Source organism: Apteryx mantelli, unplaced genomic scaffold, assembly GCF_036417845.1.
Source record: "Apteryx mantelli isolate bAptMan1 unplaced genomic scaffold, bAptMan1.hap1 HAP1_SCAFFOLD_177, whole genome shotgun sequence".
In the NCBI taxonomy this organism is placed as follows: Eukaryota; Metazoa; Chordata; class Aves; order Apterygiformes; family Apterygidae; genus Apteryx; species Apteryx mantelli.
In genome coordinates, this window is record NW_027118530.1 from 124,202 (window position 1) to 151,194 (window position 26,993).

Genomic DNA, 26,993 nt, shown 5'->3' on the forward strand with positions numbered 1-26,993 from the left:
TTTTGTTGGAGATATGAGAAGTTCAATCCAAGACATTAGTTGCTATTGGCAGAAGAATGAGTCCAAATTGTCAACTGGGTTTACAATCCGATGGGATAGTGATACACGAAGGGGTACTATGATTTTATCATTGCGAAATGTAAGTAAGACAGATGTAGGAAACTACACCTGTATTGTTTGGATTAAAGAGAGTTTTGATTATGGAAAAAGGGCATTAGAGGTTACTGCAAAATCAGAACCTATGCAGAAAAGAAACAGAGCCAGGAGAGAGTTAAAAGATTTGGAAAAAGACGAAATGCAACCAATACAAATAATCCAGGCGCCACAACAGGAAACACAAGAAAATCCAATGCAAAAGAAAGTTAGCTGAAAAACACCCAGTCTAGAACTGTACAAAAGTATACACTTGTGACACCCCGAAAGTGAAGTTACCTTTCCACCTGTGGTCCTTGCATTAAGGACAGGTTGTGCCTGTAGAGGAATTAAATACTCAATGAGTGAACCTGTAATACAATTCGGAGTGAGAATAGATTGTAGAACTACGATCGGGAGCACAGGAAATTTAGTTTGGGTTACCAGTGATGGACAATGGACGACTCACCTCCCCTTGGATGGGTTGGTGACTGAAATAACTTTAGGGTTACCAACTCTCTGCCCAATTTGGAAGAAAGCGCCATTTAAGGGTAGATTAGAAAATTTATGGATAATGAAGAGAGAAATAAAGGATGATGATGATTGGCAAGAACCATCATCCGGTGTGAAGTTAGGTTGGGCTTTAGAATCATTGTTTGCTCCAATTAGTACTTATCGGAATAGAGAAATGTTGTACCGGTTGTTAGGACAAACGGAAAGGCTAGCAAGAGTGACTAAAGAAGGATTTAAGGAAATAAACTTACAATTACAGGCAACCACAAAAATGACCCTGCAAAATAGAATGGCATTAGATATGCTGTTGCTAAAAGAACATGGAGTATGTGGTTATTTACGAGATAAGATTGATCATTGTTGTGTACATATTCCGAATGTTACAGCCGCGGTAGAACGTGATTTGTCTCAGCTAACGCAAATTGAACATGCAACTGAGGAAGAAAGAGAAGAAAGTGCCCATAATTGGGTTGCTGCTTTAGCAAAGTCATTTGGATTGAACATCTCTGGTTGGGTAGCATCTTTAATTCAATGGTGTATAATAATTATAATTATTATGTTAGCTATTATGGGAGTGTTGCGTTTGATTCAAAATATTGTTAATAAGGAACGGCAACACTTGGGGAAAATTTTAAAAGCTCTTACCAGGAAGAATCATGAACTTCCCCCGAGATATGAAGACATTGGAAATAATTCATTGCAGCTACAATCACCAGTTTGAGACGGTCCAAAGAATATGGAAATCTGCGGAACTGATGATGAAAATCCTTGCAGTCTGGAAGACTTGAAGTATTTTCAAAGGGGGGAATTGTTACATTATATTGATTAGAATAGGTTATACTTGGTAGACAAGATGAAGGTATAATTGCAGGTGTTGGGTACAGTACAATCTGATGAAGTGGGTACAGTACAATCTGATGAACTGGGTACAGCACAATCTGATGAACTAGGTAAATGATAAGCAAATCTTGGCAACAGTAACTGAAGAAACTATAAATGGGAAACAATCATGTAGCTTAGCAATTCTGTTGATTATGTTACGTAACCGAACACTATAAATATTAACCAAGTTAAACGGGGATTTGGGATTCTCAGCTTTGGACATGAGTCCCTGAGACCCCGGGCCCCGAATAAAGCACCGCATATAACTGCTTTCGTAGTTATGTGTTTCTTTACGGGCAACAGTTTTCTGGCGACCCAGATGGGACTTCGGGAGTAGTGTTGACGGTTCGCTTTCCGATTTTGCTCCGTGCCGGCACCGAGGAATTCTCGGGGAGCCATCGGCTGCGCCCGCTCTGCGCTGCTGCTGACGTCCCAAAGTGGTAAGCCCGAAGGTGCTTTATTGTAATATTTGGTCGGGTGCCTGCCTAATAAGACGTGACGGCGATTCACGCAAGGTTGGGCTAACGAGCTCGAGGTCTGGTCTGTGGAAGCCTAGGCGCTGGCCGTCAGACGGAGCGAAAGCCCCGCAGGTCCAGCACTCACGGACATACGTGGCTGTCTCGTGAGTTTGGTTTGGTCTTTTGTTTCCCATCAGAGGCTATCTTTCCGTTTTCTACCCCGTAGATTTAGTGTGTGTGTGTGTGTGGAGTGAGTGTGTAAGACCATGGTAATACCGGATAATTCTCCGTTAGGATGTTTATTAAAGCATTGGAAAAGTGCGGGATATTTTCAGAGTATGAGTAAAAGTCGATTTATAGATTATTGTACGAATTGGTGGCCACAATATGAGTATGATGGACCCCGGTGGCCTGAACACGGAAGTTTAGATCCGGGTGTTATAGGTCCATTAATGAGATATTGTTAAGAACTTGAAAAATGGGATGAAGTACCATATGTTGATCTATTTTATGATATACGTAATCATCCAGATATGCAGAGAGAATGTGGAATGTTGTTGGTACATCCCGAAAAAAAGATAAAACAAAACGTGGAGGATGTGTAGGTAATAAGAAGTGTATGACTTGTTTGGCAATACAAAATTCAATAAGAGAGCCAGAGGATGTATCACTTTTAGCATCACCGACGGCCCCTGTGATGTCCGATATAGATGCAGGGGACGATAGTGATACTGATAGTATTAAGGCGGTAAAACCGTCAGAATCAATTAATACTGGAGCGATCCAGATTAAGTTAACACCGAAGGGTTCGCCAGGGCATTCATCATGCCCAAGACAAGCGCAACGAACCCCAATTGCACAGAGAACAAGACAAGGGAGGAAGGAACAAGAGCAAAACAGTAAAGTATTATTAGCCCCTTTACGAGAGGCAATTTCGGGGACTGATAAAGTATATGGGAAAGTTCCTTTTTCCCCAGGAGATTTAGTAATTTGGAAGCAATCAGCTGGAAAGTGTACAATAATAGGGAAAAAAAAAAAAAAAAAAACAAACCACAAAGAGAAATCAGGCAGGATTATTAGCAATGTTACAACGAGTAAATCAAGGAATAAGAGGCAGAAGTAGAGGACGAGGTCGAGGAGGATAGAGGGTAGGAGGCATGCGGGGAATACCTCAAAATCAGCTAGGGATAAATCAGTGTGCGTTTTGCAGACAACAGGGACATTGGAAAAATGAGTGCCCAGTGAAAATGAATTTGGCCCAGCAGACTTCAGTAGGAGGAACACCAATGGCAGAAACAATGATGTTAGGACATTTGGGGCAACATAGTAGCTGACTAAGTGATGGATTAAAAGTGACAACAGAAATTGATGGGGAAGAGAAACAATTATTGGTAGATACTGGGGCAACTTATTCTGTTTTAAATACTTGTTTAGGAAAGATAGGAGATACGATGATAACTGTGGTAGGAGCTACAGGAAAAACAGAGCAACGGCCCTTTCTGCGGCCATTGCATCTAAATTTTAGGGGTAAAGAATTAGATCATGAATTTCTCTATGTACCGGATTGTCCTACATCTTTGTTAGGACGAGATTTATTGTCAAGATTTAATGCTAAAATAATATTTGAAAATGGAAAAGCTAAGTTGCAGATACCTGAGGAAGAAATAGCTAGAATATTTATAGTAAAAGAAATAGCTAATACAACAATACCAATAGAGGTAGAAAACGCTGTAGTACCATGGGTATGGGAGACACAAGTACCGGGATTAGCGAAAGCAGCAAAACCTGTCATAGTAGAATTGAAAGAAGGTGTCCAACCGGTAAGAGTTAGACAATATCCTATACAGTTAGAAGCTAGGAAAGGGGTAGCACCATTAATTGCAAAATTTTTGATGCACAATGTGTTAGAAGAATGTGAATCTGAATATAATACACCAATATTTCCTATAAGAAAACCTAACGGAGATTATAGGTTAGTTCAAGATTTAAGAGCTGTAAACGAAATAGTTAAAGATATACATCCAGTAGTAGCAAATCCTTATACATTGTTAACATCTGTGGCAGAACAATTTAGATACTTTTCTGTAATTGATTTAAAAGATGCTTTCTTCTGCATCCCATTGGCATTACAAAGTAGGAAATTATTTGCGTTTGAATGGGAAAATCCGGATACAGGAAGAAAACGACAGCTGACCTGGACCAGGTTACCACAAGGCTTCAAAAACAGTCCTACAATATTTGGGAATCAGCTGGCACGAGAACTGGAGGATTGGAAGGAGCAAGGATATTTTCAATTACCATCAAAAGCATACTTATTGTTGCAATATGTGGATGACATTTTCGTGGCGACAGAAAGGTATGAAAACTGCATTACTGTTACAGTTGCGTGATTAAATTTACTGGGACAGAGCGGTTATCGAGTTTCTAAGGAAAAAGCCCAAATTGCCCGGGAAAAAGTGATATATCTGGGATGTGAAATTTCCCAAGGACAAAGACGGTTGGGGGTGAATAGAATACAAGCGATTTGTGCCATCCCTGAACCTAGAAATTTGCACGAGTTACGAACTTTTCTAGGAATGACAGGGTGGTGCAGACTCTGGATTTTGAATTATGGACTGTTAGCCAAACCACTGTATGCAGCTTTAAAAGAGCCACAATTAGTTTGGAGTTTAGAGTGTAAAAGGGCTTTTCAAGACTTAAAACAGGCTCTGCAAGAAGCCCCAGCATTAGGATTGCCTGATTTGACAAAAACATTTCAACTCTTTGTACATGAGCGGCAACGACTAGCGCTTGGAGTTTTAACTCAACAAATTGGATCATGGAAGAGACCGGTGGGCTATTTTTCCAAGCAGTTGGATATGGTAAGTGCCGGATGGCCTTCTTGCCTCCGAGCAGTGGCTGCTACTGTAACGTTAGTCCAAGAAGCTAGAAAATTGACATTGGGAACAAAAATGGAAGTATTTGTGCCCCACATGGTGATTGCAGTTTTGGAACAAAAGGGGGGTCATTGGTTGTCATCCAGTAGAATGTTGAAATATCAGGCAATATTGAGAGAACAGGATGATATATTTTTAAAGATAACAACATGTTTGAATCCCGCTGAATTTTTAGGTAGCAAAATAGAGGAAGGCGAGCTGGAACATGATTGTATTGAGGTGATCGAACAAACTTACGCCAGTAGGGTAGATCTGAAAGATATTCCCCTTGTAAATCCTGACTGGACATTATTTACAGACGGTAGCAGCTTTGTTGAGAATGGAACACGATATTCTGGATATGCTGTGGTTACTAAGCTTGAAGTAATTGAAGCAAAGGCATTAATGCCAGGAACGTCAGCGCAAAAGGCAGAACTGGTCGCTCTAATTCGGGCTTTAATACCGAGTACGGATAAGAGGGTGAATATTTGGGCAGATTCTAAATACGCTTTTGGAATAATACATATACATGGAGCTTTATGGAAGGAAAGAGGATTGTTGACGGCTCAAGGTAGTATTATTAAATATCGAACCGAGATCTTACAGTTATTAGAGGCTGTGGTACTACCTCAGCAAGTGGCTGTAATGCATTGTCGAGGACATCAGAGGGATGACAGCGATGTGGCACAAGGAAACATGAAGGCAGACCAGGCAGCCAAAATTGCTGCACGGCAAGTATGGACTGAATTAGCTCTAATACCTACTAAGGTAAGCCCGATTACTGCTCATCTCTCTGTAAATCCCTTTTATACCCAAGAAGATGAAAAATTAGCCGATTTGGTAAAGGCACAGAAGAATTCACATGGATGGTATGTAACAGGTAATGGACAAGTAGTAGTGCCTGCTACAATTATGAAACGAATAATACAAACTGAACATAATAAATGCCATTGGGGAGCAGAAGCATTGGTGCAGTTTTTAAAGCGGAGCATTATATCTGCACAAATGTTAACAATAGCAAAAGGGGTGAATGCGAAGTGTCCAGTATGTTTAAAGAATAATCCGGTAATACGAAAACAAATTCAAATGGGAACTTTGAAAGTGGGAATAGAACCAGGTGACTATTGGCAAGTGGATTTTGCAGAATTACCTAAATCAAAAGGGTTTCAGTATTTATTGGTATACGTATGTACCTTTTCAGGGTGGCTAGAAGCATTTCCCTGTAGAACGAATCAAGCTAGAGAAGTAGTAAAAACTTTGTTAAAAGAGATCATACCTAGATTTGGGGTACCTTTAGGAATTTCTTCAGATCGAGGCCCACACTTTATAGCTAAAATAGTACAGGAAATTAGTGAAATGCTTGGAATTAGCTGGGATTTACATACACCATGGAGGCCACAATCTAGTGGAAAGGTAGAAAGGATGAATCAAACATTAAAAGGACAAATTAAAAAGATATGCCAGGAAGCTCAAATCCAATGGCCACAGGCATTGCCCCTTGCTTTATTGAGAATTCGTATAAAACCTAGAGAAGGGTTGTCTGTAAGTCCCTATGAAATTCTGTACGGTAAGCCATATACTGCACCAACGAAGGGAATGGGAAGTGCAGATTTACACCTCCAAGGAGATCAAGATGTTTATAGTTATATAATTTCTTTAAGCAGATTACTCACAGCCTTACGTGCCGCGATCATCTGGAATCGCCCTTTGCCGTTGGAGAATCAACCAGGAGACCAAGCGTATGTTCGAAATTGGCAAACGGAGCCTTTAAAGGAACAGTGGCATGGACTTTATTTGGTACTATTGATAACATTTACCGCTGTGAAAGTAGCAGGAATTGATAATTGGATTCGTTATACCAGAGTGAAGAAGGTACCATCACAATGGGGGGTAAAAATGATCACTCCTACAAAACTGAGATTTACATCTTGGTAATACTATGCTGGGTAGGATTAAGTAATGGTTTCGCTCAAATAATACATACATATGCTACTGTACATATAGAAGAACGAATGGATGTAAATTTGACTTGTGATTTTGTTGGAGATATGAGAAGTTCAATCCAAGACATTAGTTGCTATTGGCAGAAGAATGAGTCCAAATTGTCAACTGGGTTTACAATCCGATGGGATAGTGATACACGAAGGGGTACTATGATTTTATCATTGCGAAATGTAAGTAAGACAGATGTAGGAAACTACACCTGTATTGTTTGGATTAAAGAGAGTTTTGATTATGGAAAAAGGGCATTAGAGGTTACTGCAAAATCAGAACCTATGCAGAAAAGAAACAGAGCCAGGAGAGAGTTAAAAGATTTGGAAAAAGACGAAATGCAACCAATACAAATAATCCAGGCGCCACAACAGGAAACACAAGAAAATCCAATGCAAAAGAAAGTTAGCTGAAAAACACCCAGTCTAGAACTGTACAAAAGTATACACTTGTGACACCCCGAAAGTGAAGTTACCTTTCCACCTGTGGTCCTTGCATTAAGGACAGGTTGTGCCTGTAGAGGAATTAAATACTCAATGAGTGAACCTGTAATACAATTCGGAGTGAGAACAGATTGTAGAACTACGATCAGGAGCACAGGAAATTTAGTTTGGGTTACCAGTGATGGACAATGGACGACTCACCTCCCCTTGGATGGGTTGGTGACTGAAATAACTTTAGGGTTACCAACTCTCTGCCCAATTTGGAAGAAAGCGCCATTTAAGGGTAGATTAGAAAATTTATGGATAATGAAGAGAGAAATAAAGGATGATGATGATTGGCAAGAACCATCATCCGGTGTGAAGTTAGGTTGGGCTTTAGAATCATTGTTTGCTCCAATTAGTACTTATCGGAATAGAGAAATGTTGTACCGGTTGTTAGGACAAACGGAAAGGCTAGCAAGAGTGACTAAAGAAGGATTTAAGGAAATAAACTTACAATTACAGGCAACCACAAAAATGACCCTGCAAAATAGAATGGCATTAGATATGCTGTTGCTAAAAGAACATGGAGTATGTGGTTATTTACGAGATAAGATTGATCATTGTTGTGTACATATTCCGAATGTTACAGCCGCGGTAGAACGTGATTTGTCTCAGCTAACGCAAATTGAACATGCAACTGAGGAAGAAAGAGAAGAAAGTGCCCATAATTGGGTTGCTGCTTTAGCAAAGTCATTTGGATTGAACATCTCTGGTTGGGTAGCATCTTTAATTCAATGGTGTATAATAATTATAATTATTATGTTAGCTATTATGGGAGTGTTGCGTTTGATTCAAAATATTGTTAATAAGGAACGGCAACACTTGGGGAAAATTTTAAAAGCTGTTACCAGGAAGAATCATGAACTTCCCCCGAGATATGAAGACATTGGAAATAATTCATTGCAGCTACAATCACCAGTTTGAGACGGTCCAAAGAATATGGAAATCTGCGGAACTGATGATGAAAATCCTTGCAGTCTGGAAGACTTGAAGTATTTTCAAAGGGGGGAATGGTTACATTATATTGATTAGAATAGGTTATACTTGGTAGACAAGATGAAGGTATAATTGCAGGTGTTGGGTACAGCACAATCTGATGAACTAGGTACAGCACAATCTGATGAACTAGGTAAATGATAAGCAAATCTTGGCAACAGTAACTGAAGAAACTATAAATGGGAAACAATCATGTAGCTTAGCAATTCTGTTGATTATGTTACGTAACCGAACACTATAAATATTAACCAAGTTAAACGGGGATTTGGGATTCTCAGCTTTGGACATGAGTCCCTGAGACCCCGGGCCCTGAATAAAGCACCGCATATAACTGCTTTCGTAGTTATGTGTTTCTTTACGGGCAACACACGGGAAAGAGAAAAAGAACGCATGTAAATCGAAGTGTTTTGTTGGAAGCGAAATGCAATTTTCTGTCTTTGTTACAGAGGCGGAACCGACAATAGCAAATGCTGACAAAGAGCAAAGCCGGGCGAGCGAGCGGTTTTTTGCGCTTACTCCCGAAGGGGCGGGCTGAAAGGAGGAAGCAAAAATGCAGCAGCGGACCCTCGATCTCCCCAGAAGCTGCGACAGTAGGAGGCGTTCTGGCCCGGGTAACCAAGGTAACTCTTGATGCGGAACGTTCGTTCTTTCGGCCTCCCTCCCGGAGGCAGCGCTGAGGACTAAGCGACCCGTTGCTGCCCTGCGCCTCTTGTTAACCGTAGCTGCCTTAGTTTTGCTTCGGTCGTTTGTATTTTGTTTTGTTATCGTACACGCGTACGTAGAAAAGGAAAGATAGGATATTTAATTTTTAGATTCGTTGCCACGGCTGAAGCTGAAGAGACAGAGAAACGTAAGCGAGCCGAAGTAATAAAATTAAAGGGAACCGAGCGAGAGCCGTCTCCGTCGCCCCGAAAGGGAAAGCCCGTTCCTCCCGGTGAGGAAGGTTCGCCGGTAATAGCGATCGGAATAACAGATGAGCGACATCTAACGGAAGGTGCGTACGCGTTACGGAAAGGACGCTGCGTCCATCCGTTTCCGTGCGCATGACTCTCTGCATCTGTGAAGCGTCGTGCTTTAAGAGCTCCAAGACGGCAAATTCCCGTCTTCGGGGAACGGCGGTCAGGTGGCCAGAGAGAGAGGGAGAGGCAAGCGTGCGAATTGTAAAACGAAGAGGTGGCTTTCAGGAAGGCTCATTTAGCGCGACCCCAGGTTAATTGCCTGGCAATGGTATGTGGGGCAGCAGGAAGACGGCAGCTCGAAGAAAAGGTAAAGCCTTGCGGAATTAGGACTCCTTCCTTCTCGTGTAGTAGATCCGCTTTTGTGCTTAGAAACAACTTTGGATTGTTAATTTCTGCTGAGCTTTGAATACGTCACGTCACGGACTCTTAGGCGACACGGGGGAGTTCAGCTGCGCAGCCTGCCAGAGGAACGTCGCCCACGAGGCCTCGCTAGCCTTGAGGAGCTGTAGGCGCCGATGCACGTGGCTCGTTCTGTCGGGCGCGCAGAGGTTTGCTTTGGCTGCCGAAATTTCAGCTTGGCTTTGCGCCCTGTAGCGGTGGTATTTTTGTATTTCTAAATTGTGTTAATGCTAGGCGTTCGGCACATCGGGGAACGACTGTGTGCTGCCGTGAAGAACTGCAGGCTCCCGCCCTCAGCCCTTTCTCGGCAAGTTATCGGGTGTCGAGAGCGGCCGGGAGACTCCGAATGCCGGCGGAAAGGTTCTCTGCCCGCTCCTGACGAGGAGCCTTCGGCCGCGGGAAGGTCGGCGGCGTCCTTCCCGGACTCGTGAGTAATAAGCCGCGGTTCGCGGGCCGGCAGGGGAGGGGAGGGGAGGGGAGGGGGGGGGAATAGCGCCTGGTAGCCCGGCGGCTCCGGCGTCGCCGTTGCTAGCGGGGCCCCGAGGTCCATGTGAAGCCTCAGCTGCCTGTCGGGAGCTTTGTTTTGGTGTGTTTACCTGGCAAAAGCAGCGAGGGAGGCCTCAAAGAAGAATTTTCGTGCCTAGGTGGGTAAGCTGCGACCCCAGCTGTCTTTGCCTTGCTTTGCCGCTTAGTGTCGTAATGGCGACTTGGGAGCCCGCGATAAAAACCGTTCCGGGGCCGAAGGGAGGCCCTGCGTTTGCCCCGCTTGGGAAACCGTCGTTAAAGCTTGGGGGGGGCCGAGCTCCGAAAGGAGACTCTGCCGGTGACCTCGGTGGTCCGATTCGTTTGCAGGCTGACGTTCCGAGGGCCGGCGAGCGGAAGAGGAGCAGCTCAGCCCGTTCGGTTGATTTCGGCGATCCTGTTTTAAGGAAGCGCGTAAGTGCAGACGGGGTCTGGGAGGCTTTTCGCCCGAGACGGGAAAGAGCGAGGAAGACTGGAGAGCGTGGAAAAACTAGGTGCCGCGGGTACTGAAGCTGTTAAGGGCTGAGAGAATTTGGGCTTAAGCATCTGAAAGGGGCTGCTAACGCGCAAGGAGCGGTAAGATACCATCGCTGGACAGCAGGCTCCTTTCCGGCCCTCCGTCCCCCTCTGCAGCCTTCTCGTTCTGTTTGTTTCTGTTCCTCTTTTCTGGCTGGGCTGTGCAGCGATCCCGGAAGGACGTGTCTTTTGAGGTGTGCCTTTGCGAAGGTGGTTCGGCTGCCTGGGGGGATGGATCAAAGCCTTTGAGGCTCCCTCCGATCTGTTTCATTTCCTTTTGAATTTCTTCCTTGTTAGAGAATATTGAACTGAAGCTGTCTAGAATTAATTGCTTAGCATAACTTGCTTAGCATTAGTAGCTAAATTTGCTGAAGCCTTAGGCCTCAGGCTGTGAACTTGCTGTGAACTTTTACTTAGATAAGTAAAAGGGGGGCCCCAGAGCCGGTTCAAGCTGGAGGGATAAAGAAGTTACATGGACAGCAGGAGTAGCCAACCTTGAAGATAAGCAGCGGCCTGCCTAGAGACAATGAAGGGGCCCAGCGAAGAAGGGGAAGAATCGAGCTGTAATTATTACTATTGGTCCAAACTATCGCTTAAGGGGTGGGGAATTTAGATTGTAAGGGTATAATTGCCCAGGGATTTCTTTGTTCGGGGTCCCTCTTTGGAGGCACCCAGCTCGAGCTGTAATTACCACACATATGTCATTAAATTTTATTTTTCTTCAATCTGACTTCGAACTTCTGCCTCAGCAGGAACCTAGGGTCGGACCCTGTTATGGAGGCCAGCGAGCCTGATTTTCCATAACAGTTTGGCGACCCAGATGGGACCCTAGGTGACCACTGTCGGGGCCTCTCGTCTCCAAACGATCATCTGGCGCCATCGGGTGAGTTCACCTGGGATCTTTGGCAACGGGAGGCACCGAGAGGGTGAGTCTTAAATTCCTGCCTAAATTCTAAATTCTGGTTTGGTAACAAAGTGCACTGTAAGGGGTACGCGGGCTGATCACCGTAAGGCGTACCAGGTTTTGGGGTGGGTTTGAGTCCCACGCCCAGGTTTTGGGGTGGGTTCGAGTCCCACGCCCAGGTTTTGGGGTGGGTTCGAGTCCCACGCCCAGGTTTTGGGGTGGGTTCGAGTCCCACGCCCAGGTTTTGGGGTGGGTTCGAGTCCCACTCCCGGGTTTTGGGGTGGGTTCGAGTCCCACGCCCAGGTTTTGGGGTGGGTTCGAGTCCCACGCCCAGGTTTGGAGTGGGTTCGAGTCCCACTCCCAGGTTTTGGGGTGGGTTCGAGTCCCACGCCCAGGTTTTGAGAGGGTTCGAGTCCCGTCTCACTCCGGCCGGAAGGGGGGAGTGCGCAGGCTGATCAGCGTAAGGCGCACCGCAAGACTAACTTAGAGTTACTGTGACTAGTGTGAGTGTGGATACCGGTACTGTGACTGGTGTGAGTGCGTATGACCTGGGAACCGAAAGGGGCACCCGTTGGCTGACAGAGCCGCCCACTGCGAAGGGACGGCAGTCCTAGCAGTTAAAGACTCAGGTGGTGTGAGTGCGGTTCCCAGAGAGAGAGAGTGAGAGTGAGAGAGTGTAATCATGCCGGCTGCAGGGGGTAATGAAAATTTAAATTCTGGTGTTGCTGAGAGAGAAGAAAAAAAAAAAAGGTATATTATAAGGAAGCGTGCTGCCTGATCAGCATAAGATGCACTTTTCAGGAACTCAATATGGGAAATAAATTCGGCATAGAAAAGGGGACGCCCTTAGCCGAAATTCTGCAAAACTAGAGTAAGATTGATGGTACCAAGAACCTAAGAGGAAAAAAAAAAGGGGGGGGGGGTTGATCCAACTATGTCAGGAGGATTGGCTGTTCCTGACAAAGGATGGTAACCCGGCAGAACGATGGCTGTGGAGGAAAAAGGATGAGCAGGGAGGCACTGCGGGGCGGAACATGGGAAGGTCGTAACGGGCGGAGCGCTGCTGCCGGAAAAGAAGGCGGGGCTTTACAGCATTATAAAAGAGCAGGACGCGCTTCATTAAACGCCATTTTGCCACTCCTCATATTGGTGTCTGTGTGGTGATGGTCCGGGGTCTGGGGAGAAGGCCCCGTGCCTCCTCGGTAAGAACGAGAACGGTAACAAGTGGTGACCCCGACGTGATACCGAGGAGGCGGCTCGGCCGGCGCAGGCGCCGGGAGCGTGAGGAAGGGATCCGGATCCGGAACTATGGAGGCCATATGTAAGGTAGTAATGGCCTGCGCCAAGGAATGGCGGGCGCCGCTGAAGGCGAGCGCGATACGAGCGTGTGTAGAGAGGCTCGTAAAGGAGGGAGCGATTACTTCTCCTATGGAGATTCTGCGGGAGGAACTGTGGCTGCAATGCACAGCAGCGCTGGCGGAGTTCCCGATGAACGGGGGATCCGCGAGGGAGTTAAAGGTGTGGGGGCTGATAAGAATGCTCCTGCGGAGCGCGAGGGAGGCCCCGGCGAAAGAACGGGAGAGTGGAGGCGGGGAGGTTCCAGTGATCCTACCAGTGGAATCCCAGGAGCCGCCTCCGGTGTATCCCTGGCAAGATCTCGCACAAGACAGAGAGGGATGGGGGGTCGACGGGACCGAACCCGAGGACTGCGTGCCTGGCGCAGTTTTGAGGAAGACGCTTAGTGAGGAAGATAGGACCCTGCTGCCGTGGGCCCCGGCAGAGGAGGGTGCTGTAGGCGGGGAGAGTCAGGCACTGCAGCGAGGGAGGAAGGGTAACGGCCCATCAGAGCAGAGAGACCAGAGTTCGACCTTGAAAGGAGGGAGGAAGGTTCGGGTGAGATTGCCGGTTGAGGAGGAGAGCGGAGAAGATAGCAGCGACGAGGAAGGCGGGGGCTTGCGAGAAGTTACGCGCAGGCTGCGGGGGTGTGCAATAGGAGAGACACAGCCGAAAGGGAAGCCGAAGGGCGGAGAAGAAGTAACAACATCCCTGGTCGACACCCTATTGCGTGCATTAGAGGAAATAAGGCGGGAGGTCGAAAAACAGAGGGACCTGCTCAGCGGAGCAAAAAGGGGAGTGGCCCCTGCCAAGTCCATACCATTCACTGACTGGCAGCTAATAGCCGACCAGATGAGAAAGGGACCACAGCGTTGCTTCTCTTGTGGATATCACAGGGAAGAGGGTATGCTGCGGAAAAACGGGAGGAGCAGATAAGATGGGTTCCAATGAAATGCATAAAACCTGACCTAAATGCACGTACGGGAGGGTCTGGGGTGTAACTAATCATTCTTGGTGAGATTCCATCCTGAACAGGGCGACGCCAGACGGGATGCTGCTGCATGGCTGCATTGATGCTTATCGCCGGCTTCATGATTCCGGGGACCGCAGAGTCATACTGGAGGAGATGAGCACAGGCGCACAGAGCAGCTCACTACTGCATCCCTAGAAATGGCTTATAACACTAGACTTGATAGCACTCACAGTAGTAATAGCGATATGCTGCGGCTTGCTAATTCTGAACTATTGCTTACGGCATGTACGGCTTAACTGCTTGATAGACATGAGCATAGAGTATATCAATTAATAGTACAGGAAAAAGAGGTTCTAGACAAGATATTTGCATGAGAAGCGGTAGACTAGGCGTAGCGGAAGATCACGCGGTGTGACACGCAGCCTAGGGGTGGAAACGAAGTGCACCTGTATGTAAGCTTGCACGCAGCCCACAATAAACGCCATTAGACGAATGGCTAACTAACCTGTTTGGCAATCTACCACAGTGGCTAACAGGACTGCTCGCTGAAGGCTTGCGCATTGTGCTAATCCTCATAATTATAGGCTTATGCTTGTGTGTAATACTGAGCTGCGTTAAGAAAGCCTTGCTGAAAGTAGCGGGCCAAGTCTGGATTGCTCGAAAACAAGAAGGAGAAATTCTGGAGGAATGGCTGGGCTTTGGGGGGGGGGATATAGTCTGTTGGAAATGAGCAATCCCGCCTATGCCTTTAAGGTTTTCCCTGAACGACGAAGACAAGGACATCGCCTGCGTTAAGAAGCGGAAGAAGGGGAGGCAGCACACAGCTCCGCTCACGAAGCTACTAATGCAAGGAACCACCCGATGGCGGTCCCGTCGAGACACACCGCACTTCCGCGTGTTTTGTTGCGTCCCGCTCGATATAACGAAACAACGTTGATGGGAGAGGGGGAGATGTGGAGGAAAAAGGATGAGCAGGGAGGCACTGCGGGGCGGAACATGGGAAGGTCGTAACGGGCGGAGCGCTGCTGCCGGAAAAGAAGGCGGGGCTTTACAGCATTATAAAAGAGCAGGACGCGCTTCATTAAACGCCATTTTGCCACTCCTCATATTGGTGTCTGTGTGGTGATGGTCCGGGGTCTGGGGAGAAGGCCCCGTGCCTCCTCGGTAAGAACGAGAACGGTAACAGATGGCCGCCACAGGGAACCTTTGATCATCAGGAGTTAAATTTCCTGCGTCACCATTTGCAGGATAGGTTCCCCGGACAAATGGATTATTGGTATGTATGGGACAGTTGGGCAAAGAAAAATTTTCTCAGAGTATTGAAAGTAGTACAGCTGCTAAAACGCTTGTGGAAACTGCTCCACCCTATGCGCTATCCTCTGTTTCAACTTCTCTATACCCCCCCTTGCCTTCCCCCTCTGCCTTTCAAGCCCCTTTGCATGTCGTTCCTGTGCCAGGAGTGCCCCCGCCAGGTCCGGACGGGGCACCTCGGGTAGCTACAACGCGAATTTACCGACCCTGGGGGCCCCAAGATTTGATTGCATGGAGTCAACAAACTCCCAGGCTTAGGGAAGATCCAGAGAAAGTGTTATAAATTGTAAGAGGAATACTGTGGGCATATGATCCTGCCTGGGGGGTGTGTGTGTGTGCAAATGCTCCTTGAAGCCTTGTTCACTCCAGATGAAAAACACTCAATTCTGGATGTAAACCGTTGTTGGGCGGGAAAGGGGGGGTGTTCTGGCTGAGACATCAGAACCAGAGTTAACTAATCTGCAAATTCCGACAGGTTTAGAATCAGTTCCTGGAAAGTTATGGAGCTCTTCAGGAATGGATGTTGGACTATTGAAATCAGCTAGTCCAGTCTCAATCAAAACAAAGGGGGGATTACCTCCTGTGGTTAAACAATACCCTATCCCAAAGGAAGCAGAGAAGAGTATCCAAAAGCAAAATGATCACCATCTAAAATTGGGTATCCTTAGAGTTTGTGAATCCCCATTCAACACCCCGATTCTGCCAGTTAAAAAGAATAGGCAGGATTCTAAATGGCAATCCGGAGTATCGGTTTGTACAAGACCTAAGAGTTGTAAAACAACATGTAATCGCTCCGCATCCAGTAGTTCCTGACCCATCAACTATATTACCACAGATACCCCACTGGGCAACTTATTTTACCGTGATTGATTTAACAGCAGCCTTTTTTAGTATACCAGTAGCTGAGGACAGCCAAGATCTTTTTGCCTTCACTTGGAAGGGACAACAATTGACTTGGACTAGACTACCACAGGGATTTACTGGGTCTCTGACTATTTTTTTTTTTCTTTTTTTCACACATACTTAAAAATGATCTTGCAGATATCAAACTTCCAGGACATTCAGTGTTAATACAATATGTGGATGATTTGTTATTAGCAAGTAAAGATTACGAGACGTGTTTGAAAGACACTATTTCTCTATGTAATGCTCTTGCAGAGAAAGGGCATCGAGCATCTCCGTCCAAACTCCAGCTGTGTCAACAAGAGGTAAAATATTTGGGGCTTATCTTGAAGGAAAGACACAGATTAATTGATCCAGAACGGGTAAAGACAATTCTCAATATACCCCGACCTATAACAAAAAAGCAATTTAGGGGATTTTTAGGAGCTGTAGGATTTTGTCAGCCATGGATTCCTGGGTTGGGAGAGTTTACCAAACCATTGGTCCAGGCAACAAAAACGGAGGAGACAGAGCCTTTGACCTGGACTCCAGAAAAAGAGAAAGCTTTTACATCTGTAAAAAGGGTGTTGGTTTCAGCCCCGGCTCTAGGACTACCAGATTATAGTAAGCCATGTGAATTATTTGTTCATGAACGACGGAGTAGCAAGTGGAGTATTCAGTCAAAAACTAGGTCCTCAGCGTAGGCCAGTGGCCTATTACTTCACCCAACTAGATGCGGTAATCAAAGGCACTCCAGGATGCATCAGAGCGATAGCAGCTACAGCAGCCCTTATTAGAAAAACACGACCTGTAGTTTTGGGTCACCCAATGACTGTGTATGTGCCACAGAAGAAGAAAGAGAATTGGAAAAAGTGGGAAGCAGTTCAAGATGAAAAAGGAATTTGGACTATCAGGGGTAAGCCCATCCTTTCCTTAAGGTATTTACTTTCTACGGATAGGTGATATCATGATCATGGACATGGAGGAGCATCAACTGTTGCCTCATGTATTCTACAAACCTGAGCAGCTCCCGAGTGCATGTGGTTGCGAAATGCATAACAACAACCTGCCAAACTTGCCAAAAATTTAACGATACTTATCCAAAGATTAACAGAGGAGGCCGCCCAAGGGCTTATTTTCCATTCCAGCGTCTACAAATTGACTATGCTGACATGCCAGCAGCAGAAGGATTTAAACATCTCCTTGTGATAGTTGATCAACTAAGCGGCTGGGTGGAAGCCTTTCCTACCTGCAAAGCAGATACGGCTGCAGTGATTAAAGCCTTGTTAAAAGAAATTGTCCCTAGGTATGGAGTCCCAGAAACTATAGATTCAGATAGGGGTTCTCACTTTTCAGCAGGAGTTTTAGGGAAATTATATCAAATGCTAGGAATTCATAGAGAATTGTACACACCTTATCATCCCTAGTCTTGAGGACAAATTGAGAGAAAGAACAGAACTATTAAAAACAAGTTAGCATGGGTATGTACACAGGCAAGACTCAAATGGCCTAACGCCTTAAACTTAGTGCTGTGGGAAATTAGAACAACCCCTAGACAACTGGTAGGATTATCCCCAGCAGAAGTCTTATTTGGGCATCAATTGGCTATACCAGGAACTTATATCCCAGCTAAGACCAGCCTGTTGGACGGAGATGAACGAACGGCTAACCCAGTATGTTATAGGTATGCAAAAAAGGTTTGAAAATCTTAAAAAATATGCTCAATGGTATCAATCTACACCACCCGAAATACAAGTGCAAAATATACAACCTGGAGATAAAGTGTTGGTAAAAGTATTCCCACGAAAAAGTAAATTGGAACCAAAATGGGAAGGACCCTACACTGTATTGTTAAGTTCTTATTACACTGTTAAAATCCTAGGGAAAGAGAATTGGATTTTACCACTCACACGTGACACGAATGGCAGACCAAGAAGTGAGTACAGCAGGTGTCACTACAGAGCAATGAAGACAACCACGCATGCTCCGTGGATGTGCCTAATATTGTTTCTATACACAAGTTCCGGATGGATAAGTATACAGTTAATAAGACAAGATAATTATGATATACAAAATTATACTGAAAACAATACCAAAGGAAACCAAATTTGGTTTAGTTATTCAGGGATAGGAACGAATGAATTCAATTTAACCTTTTGTTGTATGTCAGCAAACTTACATGAAACAGTATTGACAGAAACTAAAAGCAAATGCTGTAAAAAAACAGTGTAAAACTGACCAAAAGTGTTGTATATCAGTATCTGCCAAAGGAGAAATAGAAGCCTGGGTCTCCTGTGTTAGCTCAGATCAATCAAAATTGACTCCCTTGGATCAATCCAGAATGACTCCCTCGAGTAAAGTGTCTCCCATAATAGTAAAGGCAGGACCATATGTAGTTAAAAATACGGGTCAACAACAAGTGTTATTTAATCCATCATGGTCTCTTAAACGAATAGAACTGTTAATGCAAATTAATATCTCTACAATCAAACCAGCTTGTTCACCATTCCTAAGAACGTCCTATACAGGATGGTTAGCATGGCTACGTGGACGAACCCTCGCCTCTTCAAGACAAACAAGGAGAGATGTAACCGGTATCATAGGAACAGGATTGGGAGTCTTAAATAGTATAGATGCCGAGGTACTCGTAAATAAATTGAGCACAACAACAGGTGACTTAAACAAATTAGAACACCCATTTCGGTCCTCCCTATTAGCACTGGGAACTAACCAATGGCTGTTGTCTGATGTATTGCCTCAGTGGGAAGGAATTAACGAAAGGGACCACCAATTGATTGTGGATGCACTTGGTGCAGTCCAAATTAATGTTTCTCTAGCTCTCAGTTGTATCCAAGCGCAACTGTGGATGCAATCTATGGTAGCAGCAATCATAAGGGAAGGTGAAGAGGGCACCTTACCCACTGAAATTCGAAAGGTAATTTGGGATAATGCAACTAAATTTGAAAAAGAATTCCAGTCCTGGTGGTACTTAGTCAATTTTACTTATAACCCCATCGATAATAAGGCCACAGCTTTTGTCTTAACAATACGCAATGCTTCGGTATACACCATATACCCGATCATTGCGCTGGGATTAAGCCACAACGGGACTATACTCTATCCGATAGAACATAGAGTATGGGCTCAACGAAACAGAAACAAATGGCAAACTGTTGATGTTAACGCATGTGTTGTACGGAAACAACAAGGATTTATTTGTGAGAGTAATACCATCAAAGCTCAAGACATTTGTCTTGATACGGAACAAAATGTTTGTCATTTTGAAATACACCCTGATGAAACCCCTGAAACTGTACTTGTATATATTGGAAAAGGGTGTGTCTGTATGAGAACTCTCTGTAATCTTATATTCATAGATAACATTACTGTAGACACAAGTAATCATTCAAATATTTGTGTTTGTAATTTTTCTAAAGTTATGGGCTGTGACTTTAATTATTCAGCTCCTGTTGTGTCTCATCAATTAATACAATCTAATTATACCTTAAGTCAAGATTTATTACCTACCCCCATCGGAATGAACCTTACATTGGTACAGAAACTACTACAACATGATGACCTGTGTCAACTGTTAAAACGCATCCGAAATAATGGACAAAAAACTCTAATCACTGTTCATCATGATGCGGAAGAGATACTCCATATCTTGGAAAGAGTGAAGAAGAATGGAGAATATCATTGGTGGGAGACTCTTCTGGGATGGTCACCAACTGCAACAGGGATCTATAATCACATGTTGCACCCAGTAATAGTTATGTTAAGTTTGACCATGTTATGCCTATTGCTTACAACCATATTGTATATAAGATTATGGAGAGTGATAGTACGCCTCGAAAGGCTTCGAGAACTCTGCTTAACATATTAGCAGGGATGCTTAATAAAAACAAAGGGAGGACTGTTAGAGAATATTGAACTGAAGCTGTCTAGAATTAATTGCTTAGCATAACTTGCTTAGCATTAGTAGCTAGATTTGCTGAAGCCTTAGGCCTCAGGCTGTGAACTTGCTGTGAACTTTTACTTAGAAAAGTAAAAGGGGGGCCCCAGAGCCGGTTCAAGCTGGAGGGATAAAGAAGTTACATGGACAGCAGGAGTAGCCAACCTTGAAGATAAGCAGCGGCCTGCCTAGAGACAATGAAGGGGCCCAGCGAAGAAGGGGAAGAATCGAGCTGTAATTATTACTATTGGTCCAAACTATCGCTTAAGGGGTGGGGAATTTAGATTGTAAGGGTATAATTGCCCAGGGATTTCTTTGTTCGGGGTCCCTCTTTGGAGGCACCCAGCTCGAGCTGTAATTACCACACATATGTCATTAAATTTTATTTTTCTTCAATCTGACTTCGAACTTCTGCCTCAGCAGGAACCTAGGGTCGGACCCTGTTATGGAGGCCGGCGAGCCTGATTTTCCATAACATTCCTTTCTTTGCTTTCTCCTAGGGCGTCTGTCAGCTAACGAGTAAAGAAGATGGAACGGCCTGTCCGCAGAGGAGAACTGACGCACGGTAAACGTGAATACGCTAGACCTCCGCTACGTCTCGGGCGTTTGTTTACGTCCGTGCGTTCAAATCTCTAGTTGCGCATTCGGGACGCGGCATCTGCCCGCTATCCGACTCCTCCGTGTAGCGTAGAAGGCGCTGTACAGCTGCCGGTCTCTACGGGAGGTTGTTAGTGAGAAGGAGAACGGCGTATTCCAGCTCGCGACCGCCAAACGGGCTCCTTTAGGTCCGCTTTCAGACTTGGGGCCTACTTCATCGGTCCGCTTGGACGTGGTTTCTTGGGGGGAACGCTAGTGCTTTCCCTGTGCTTTTCCTGCGTCGAAACCGGTAGTTTATAGGCCAGAGCGGTTATGCCGTACCTTCCTTTGAGAGGCGTTTCGTCCGCGTCTCGGGCTTCGGGGAAAATCAATTGGACGGAATTGCCGAAGGCGCGCCTTGAAATAGGCGGTAAATCTAGAAGCGTGTCTGAATCGCGAGGGGCTCGTAACTTGGTCTTTGTCCTCAACGTCTGCTTTTCTTTCGCTCTTATTGCAGGCTTCCCTCCAACGATCGGCGTCGCTGCGGCGTCTCGTGTTTCACGGGCAGCGGTCTCTGCTCAGTAAGGACGTGAGAACTCCTGCGCTCCCGGAGAGCCCAGGATCCCTGCTCCGGGCTGGTCATTTTAGGCCTTTGTGCGGAGCGTTCTTTCTAGCTACGCGCCCCGCGTGAGCCTCTCCTTCGGCCGTTTTCCCAAGGCGGCGGAAACGCTTCTGGGAAACGCCGTCGTTTCCGAAACGTTTCGCCGTGTCCTTGCCGGTAGGGGATACCGTGAGAGCGGGCAGAGGCGGCCGACGTCTGTGCGAGGAAAGAAGCGTGGCGCAAAGAAGGGACCTCTTTGGCCCGCCTGGTCCGCTTTAGAGAGTTTTCTTTTGGACCCGAAGATCGGGTCTGCGAGTGCCGCGCTCAGCGCACGCGTTTGTTCCCCCCCCCCCCCACCCCCGTTCTTTTAGCAAGACCGTGCGTGTCCTCGAGCTGTTTGTCCCGAGGGGGGAGTCGCTGCGGGAATTGCTGGGGAGGCCCTGACGGCGGGACGTGAAAAAGACGCCTTTGACCGCGTGCGTGCGGCCGAAGGAACGTCAGCCCAAGAATCCGAAGAAGACATGCCGCGTGCCAGCATCTCGTACCGTTTAATAATAAAAACCGAGCAGTCTGTCAAGCAAATAGCGCGGCTTGCTTTGGGCTGTTTATTTTGTTTAACGATCAGTAAAGGCGAGAGGTCGAAAGTTCTAAAGAAGAACGGCTGCTTCTTGGAACGCTTGCAAATTGTCCCGTTAAGTAGGTGGGTGGTTTTTTTGTTTTCGTTTTGTTTTTTTAAGTGCAGCCTCTGACTCTTTTTTGTCTGTGGAGTATTTTGCAACGATGTTCAAAGGAAAGCGCTGTTACTGAAGCCTCTAGGAGCAGCGGCTCGAGCACGACACGCGGCGACGCTGCGCCTCGCAGCAGGCGCTGTAAATAAGGGCAGATGAGCCGAGGCGAGGGTGGTGAAATGTCTGCAAAGGGCGGGCGGGGGGGCTCTGCAGCGGTGTGCGCGTGCCGGGGGCGGCCGCGCGCCCTGCTGCCCTCGGGGCGTCAAAAAAGCGGTACGGCACGATAAAGGGGGGCGCGCATGCGCACTGGGTTCCGCCGTGCTCACTGCTGCCACCCTGTGTCCAAAAATCGGTACTGCACCCTGTGGGGGGGGCGCGCGTGCGCACAGCGTTCCGCCGTGCTCACTGCTGCCACCCTGTGTCCAAAAAGCGGTACTGCACCCTGTGGGGGGGGCGCGCGTGCGCACAGCGTTCCGCCGCGCTCACTGCTGCCACCCTGTGTCCAAAAAGCGGTACTGCACCCTGTGGGGGGGGCGCGCACGCGCACAGCGTTCCGCCGCGCTCACTGCTGCCACCCTGTGTCCAAAAATCGGTACTGCACCCTGTGGGGGGGGCGCGCACGCGCACAGCGTTCCGCCGCGCTCACTGCTGCCACCCTGTGTCCAAAAATCGGTACTGCACCCTGTGGGGGGGGCGCGCACGCGCACAGCGTTCCGCCGCGCTCACTGCTGCCACCCTGTGTCCAAAAAGCGGTACTGCACCCTGTGGGGGGGGCGCGCATGCGCAGACAGCCGGCGCGCACATGCTCAGTGCCGGTCGCCATGTTTGCTGCTGCTCTCCGCCGTTTCGGTAACGGGTAAGCGAATGGAGCGTGCTCGTCGCCCCTTCCCGGTGCTCTTGGAGCGGCCACGGGCTCGGGCAGCCTCGGGGCGCTCGCTGGGAGTCCCGGGCTGCCGCGGCGGGCTGCGGTTCGCACGCGTGAGCCGCCCGGCTGCAGCGCCGCGGCGCGAGCATGCCATTGCGGGTCTCGCCTCCCTTCGTGCTCCCCCCCGCCCCTCGGGCTCCCCGGCTCCCCCCCGCCCCTCGGGATTCCCCGCTCCACCCGCCCCTCGCGCTCCCCCCCGCTTCTCGGGCTCCCCTCGCGCTCCCCCCCACCCCCGCGCTCCCCCCCGCTTCTCGGGCTCCCCTCGCGCTCCCCCCCGCTTCTCGGGCTCCCCCCTGCTTCTCAGGCTCCTCTCACGCTCCCCCCCGCTCCTCGGGCCCCCCTGCTCCCCTCACGCTCCCCCCCCGCCTCTCGCGCTCCCCTCGCACTCCGCCCCGCCTCTCGGGCTCCCCTCGCTCCCCCCCGCCCCTCGGGCTCCCTCTGCTCCCCTCCCGCTCCCCTCGCTCCCCCCCGCCCCTCCCGCTCCCCTCGCTCCCCCCCCCCCGCGCTGTCCGAGCCGGCACGTGCGCGGTGCTCAAGCGTCACTGCCGCCGCAGTCCGTTGGCGAGCGGCGCATGCGCGGCGGCGGGGAAGCAAGATGGCGGCGAGCAGGGAGGGCGTTTTCGCTCGGCGGCGGCGGCGGGTGAGTGCGGAGGTGGCGTGGAGTGATGGATGTGGGGCCCCCGGGTGAGGCGAACGCATAGGTTCGGGGGGCGTCGGGCTGCATCCTGCCCGCTGCGGCCGTCGCTGCGTGGAGGCGGCGGTGCGGGGCGAGTGGGGGGGCGGGCTGGGACCCGGCGCCGCGCCGGGAGCGCGGGTGTGACTTTGCGTTTTGCGTGCGCGGCGTTTAGGGCGCCAGTTCGTTGGCAGCGCGGGCCGGGGCACGCGCTCGCCCCTGCGGAGGCGGCGCGGCGGAGCGGAGCGGGGGGGCAGGCGGGCCCCGGAGCAGGGTTGCGGCGCGGCGTCGGCCCTGTAGTGTTTCCAAACGGCTTACCCCGTAACGTACGATGCAAAGCGGTGTATTAAGACCTTTCCTTTGAGGGAAAGAAGGAAAAAGAAAGAAAGGGGGGAAAGAAAAAAAAAAAAAAAACCACGGGAAAGAGAAAAAGAACGCGTGTAAATCGAAGTGTTTTGTTGGAAGCGAAATGCAATTTTCTGTCTTTGTTACAGAGGCGGAACCGACAATAGCAAATGCTGACAAAGAGCAAAGCCGGACGAGCGAGCGGTTTTTTGCGCTTACTCCCGAAGGGGCGGGCTGAAAGGAGGAAGCAAAAATGCAGCAGCGGACCCTCGATCTCCCCAGAAGCTGCGACAGTAGGAGGCGTTCTGGCCCGGGTAACCAAGGTAACTCTTGATGCGGAACGTTCGTTCTTTCGGCCTCCCTCCCGGAGGCAGCGCTGAGGACTAAGCGACCCGTTGCTGCCCTGCGCCTCTTGTTAACCGTAGCTGCCTTAGTTTTGCTTCGGTCATTTGTATTTTGTTTTGTTATCGTACACGCGTACGTAGAAAAGGAAAGATAGGATATTTAATTTTTAGATTCGTTGCCACGGCTGAAGCTGAAGAGACAGAAAAACGTAAGCGAGCCGAAGTAATAAAATTAAAGGGAACCGAGCGAGAGCCGTCTCCGTCGCCCCGAAAGGGAAAGCCCGTTCCTCCCGGTGAGGAAGGTTCGCCGGTAATAGCGATCGGAATAACAGATGAGCGACATCTAACGGAAGGTGCGTACGCGTTACGGAAAGGACGCTGCGTCCATCCGTTTCCGTGCGCGTGACTCTCTGCATCTGTGAAGCGTCGTGCTTTAAGAGCTCCAAGACGGCAAATTCCCGTCTTCGGGGAACGGCGGTCAGGTGGCCAGAGAGAGAGGGAGAGGCAAGCGTGCGAATTGTAAAACGAAGAGGAAGGCTCATTTAGCGCGACCCCAGGTTAATTGCCTGGCAATGGTATTTGGGGCAGCAGGAAGACGGCAGCTCGAAGAAAAGGTAAAGCCTTGCGGAATTAGGACTCCTTCCTTCTCGTGTAGTAGATCCGCTTTTGTGCTTAGAAACAACTTTGGATTGTTAATTTCTGCTGAGCTTTGAATACGTCACGTCACGGACTCTTAGGCGACACGGGGGAGTTCAGCTGCGCAGCCTGCCAGAGGAACGTCGCCCACGAGGCCTCGCTAGCCTTGAGGAGCTGTAGGCGCCGATGCACGTGGCTCGTTCTGTCGGGCGCGCAGAGGTTTGCTTTGGCTGCCGAAATTTCAGCTTGGCTTTGCGCCCTGTAGCGGTGGTATTTTTGTATTTCTAAATTGTGTTAATGCTAGGCGTTCGGCACATCGGGGAACGACTGTGTGCTGCCGTGAAGAACTGCAGGCTCCCGCCCTCAGCCCTTTCTCGGCAAGTTATCGGGTGTCGAGAGCGGCCGGGAGACTCCGAATGCCGGCGGAAAGGTTCTCTGCCCGCTCCTGACGAGGAGCCTTCGGCCGCGGGAAGGTCGGCGGCGTCCTTCCCGGACTCGTGAGTAATAAGCCGCGGTTCGCGGGCCGGCAGGGCAGGGGAGGGGAGGGGAGGGGGGGGGAATAGCGCCTGGTAGCCCGGCGGCTCCGGCGTCGCCGTTGCTAGCGGGGCCCCGAGGTCCATGTGAAGCCTCAGCTGCCTGTCGGGAGCTTTGTTTTGGTGTGTTTACCTGGCAAAAGCAGCGAGGGAGGCCTCAAAGAAGAATTTTCGTGCCTAGGTGGGTAAGCTGCGACCCCAGCTGTCTTTGCCTTGCTTTGCCGCTTAGTGTCGTAACGGCGACTTGGGAGCCCGCGATAAAAACCGTTCCGGGGCCGAAGGGAGGCCCTGCGTTTGCCCCGCTTGGGAAACCGTCGTTAAAGCTTGGGGGGGGCCGAGCTCCGAAAGGAGACTCTGCCGGTGACCTCGGTGGTCCGATTCGTTTGCAGGCTGACGTTCTGAGGGCCGGCGAGTGGAAGAGGAGCAGCTCAGCCCGTTCGGTTGATTTCGGCGATCCTGTTTTAAGGAAGCGCGTAAGTGCAGACGGGGTCTGGGAGGCTTTTCGCCCGAGACGGGAAAGAGCGAGGAAGACTGGAGAGCGTGGAAAAACTAGGTGCCGCGGGTACTGAAGCTGTTAAGGGCTGAGAGAATTTGGGCTTAAGCATCTGAAAGGGGCTGCTAACGCGCAAGGAGCGGTAAAATACCATCGCTGGACAGCAGGCTCCTTTCCGGCCCTCCGTCCCCCTCTGCAGCCTTCTCGTTCTGTTTGTTTCTGTTCCTCTTTTCTGGCTGGGCTGTGCAGCGATCCCGGAAGGACGTGTCTTTTGAGGTGTGCCTTTGCGAAGGTGGTTCGGCTGCCTGGGGGGATGGATCAAAGCCTTTGAGGCTCCCTCCGATCTGTTTCATTTCCTTTTGAATTTCTTCCTTTCTTTGCTTTCTCCTAGGGCGTCTGTCAGCTAACGAGTAAAGAAGATGGAACGGCCTGTCCGCAGAGGAGAACTGACGCACGGTAAACGTGAATACGCTAGACCTCCGCTACGTCACGGGCGTTTGTTTACGTCCGTGCGTTCCAATCTCTAGTTGCGCATTCGGGACGCGGCATCTGCCCGCTATCCGACTCCTCCGTGTAGCGTAGAAGGCGCTGTACAGCTGCCGGTCTCTACGGGAGGTTGTTAGTGAGAAGGAGAACGGTGTATTCCAGCTCGCGACCGCCAAACGGGCTCCTTTAGGTCCGCTTTCAGACTTGGGGCCTACTTCATCGGTCCGCTTGGACGTGGTTTCTTGGGGGGAACGCTAGTGCTTTCCCTGTGCTTTTCCTGCGTCGAAACCGGTAGTTTATAGGCCAGAGCGGTTATGCCGTACCTTCCTTTGAGAGGCGTTTCGTCCGCGTCTCGGGCTTCGGGGAAAATCAATTGGACGGAATTGCCGAAGGCGCGCCTTGAAATAGGCGGTAAATCTAGAAGCGTGTCTGAATCGCGAGGGGCTCGTAACTTGGTCTTTGTCCTCAACGTCTGCTTTTCTTTCGCTCTTATTGCAGGCTTCCCTCCAACGATCGGCGTCGCT

General features: G+C 48.7%; 1 protein-coding gene across 1 annotated transcript; it reads left to right on the forward strand.

Annotated features, from left to right (window-relative positions):
• The first annotated feature begins 18,069 nt into the window (after positions 1 to 18,069).
• Positions 18,070 to 20,176, forward strand: LOC136995917 (uncharacterized). Its single transcript, XM_067316913.1, has one exon. The coding sequence runs from the start codon at positions 18,516 to 18,518 to the stop codon at positions 20,058 to 20,060; it is 1,545 nt and encodes a 514-aa protein (XP_067173014.1). The 5' UTR covers positions 18,070 to 18,515; the 3' UTR covers positions 20,061 to 20,176.
• Positions 20,177 to 26,993: the final 6,817 nt, after the last annotated feature.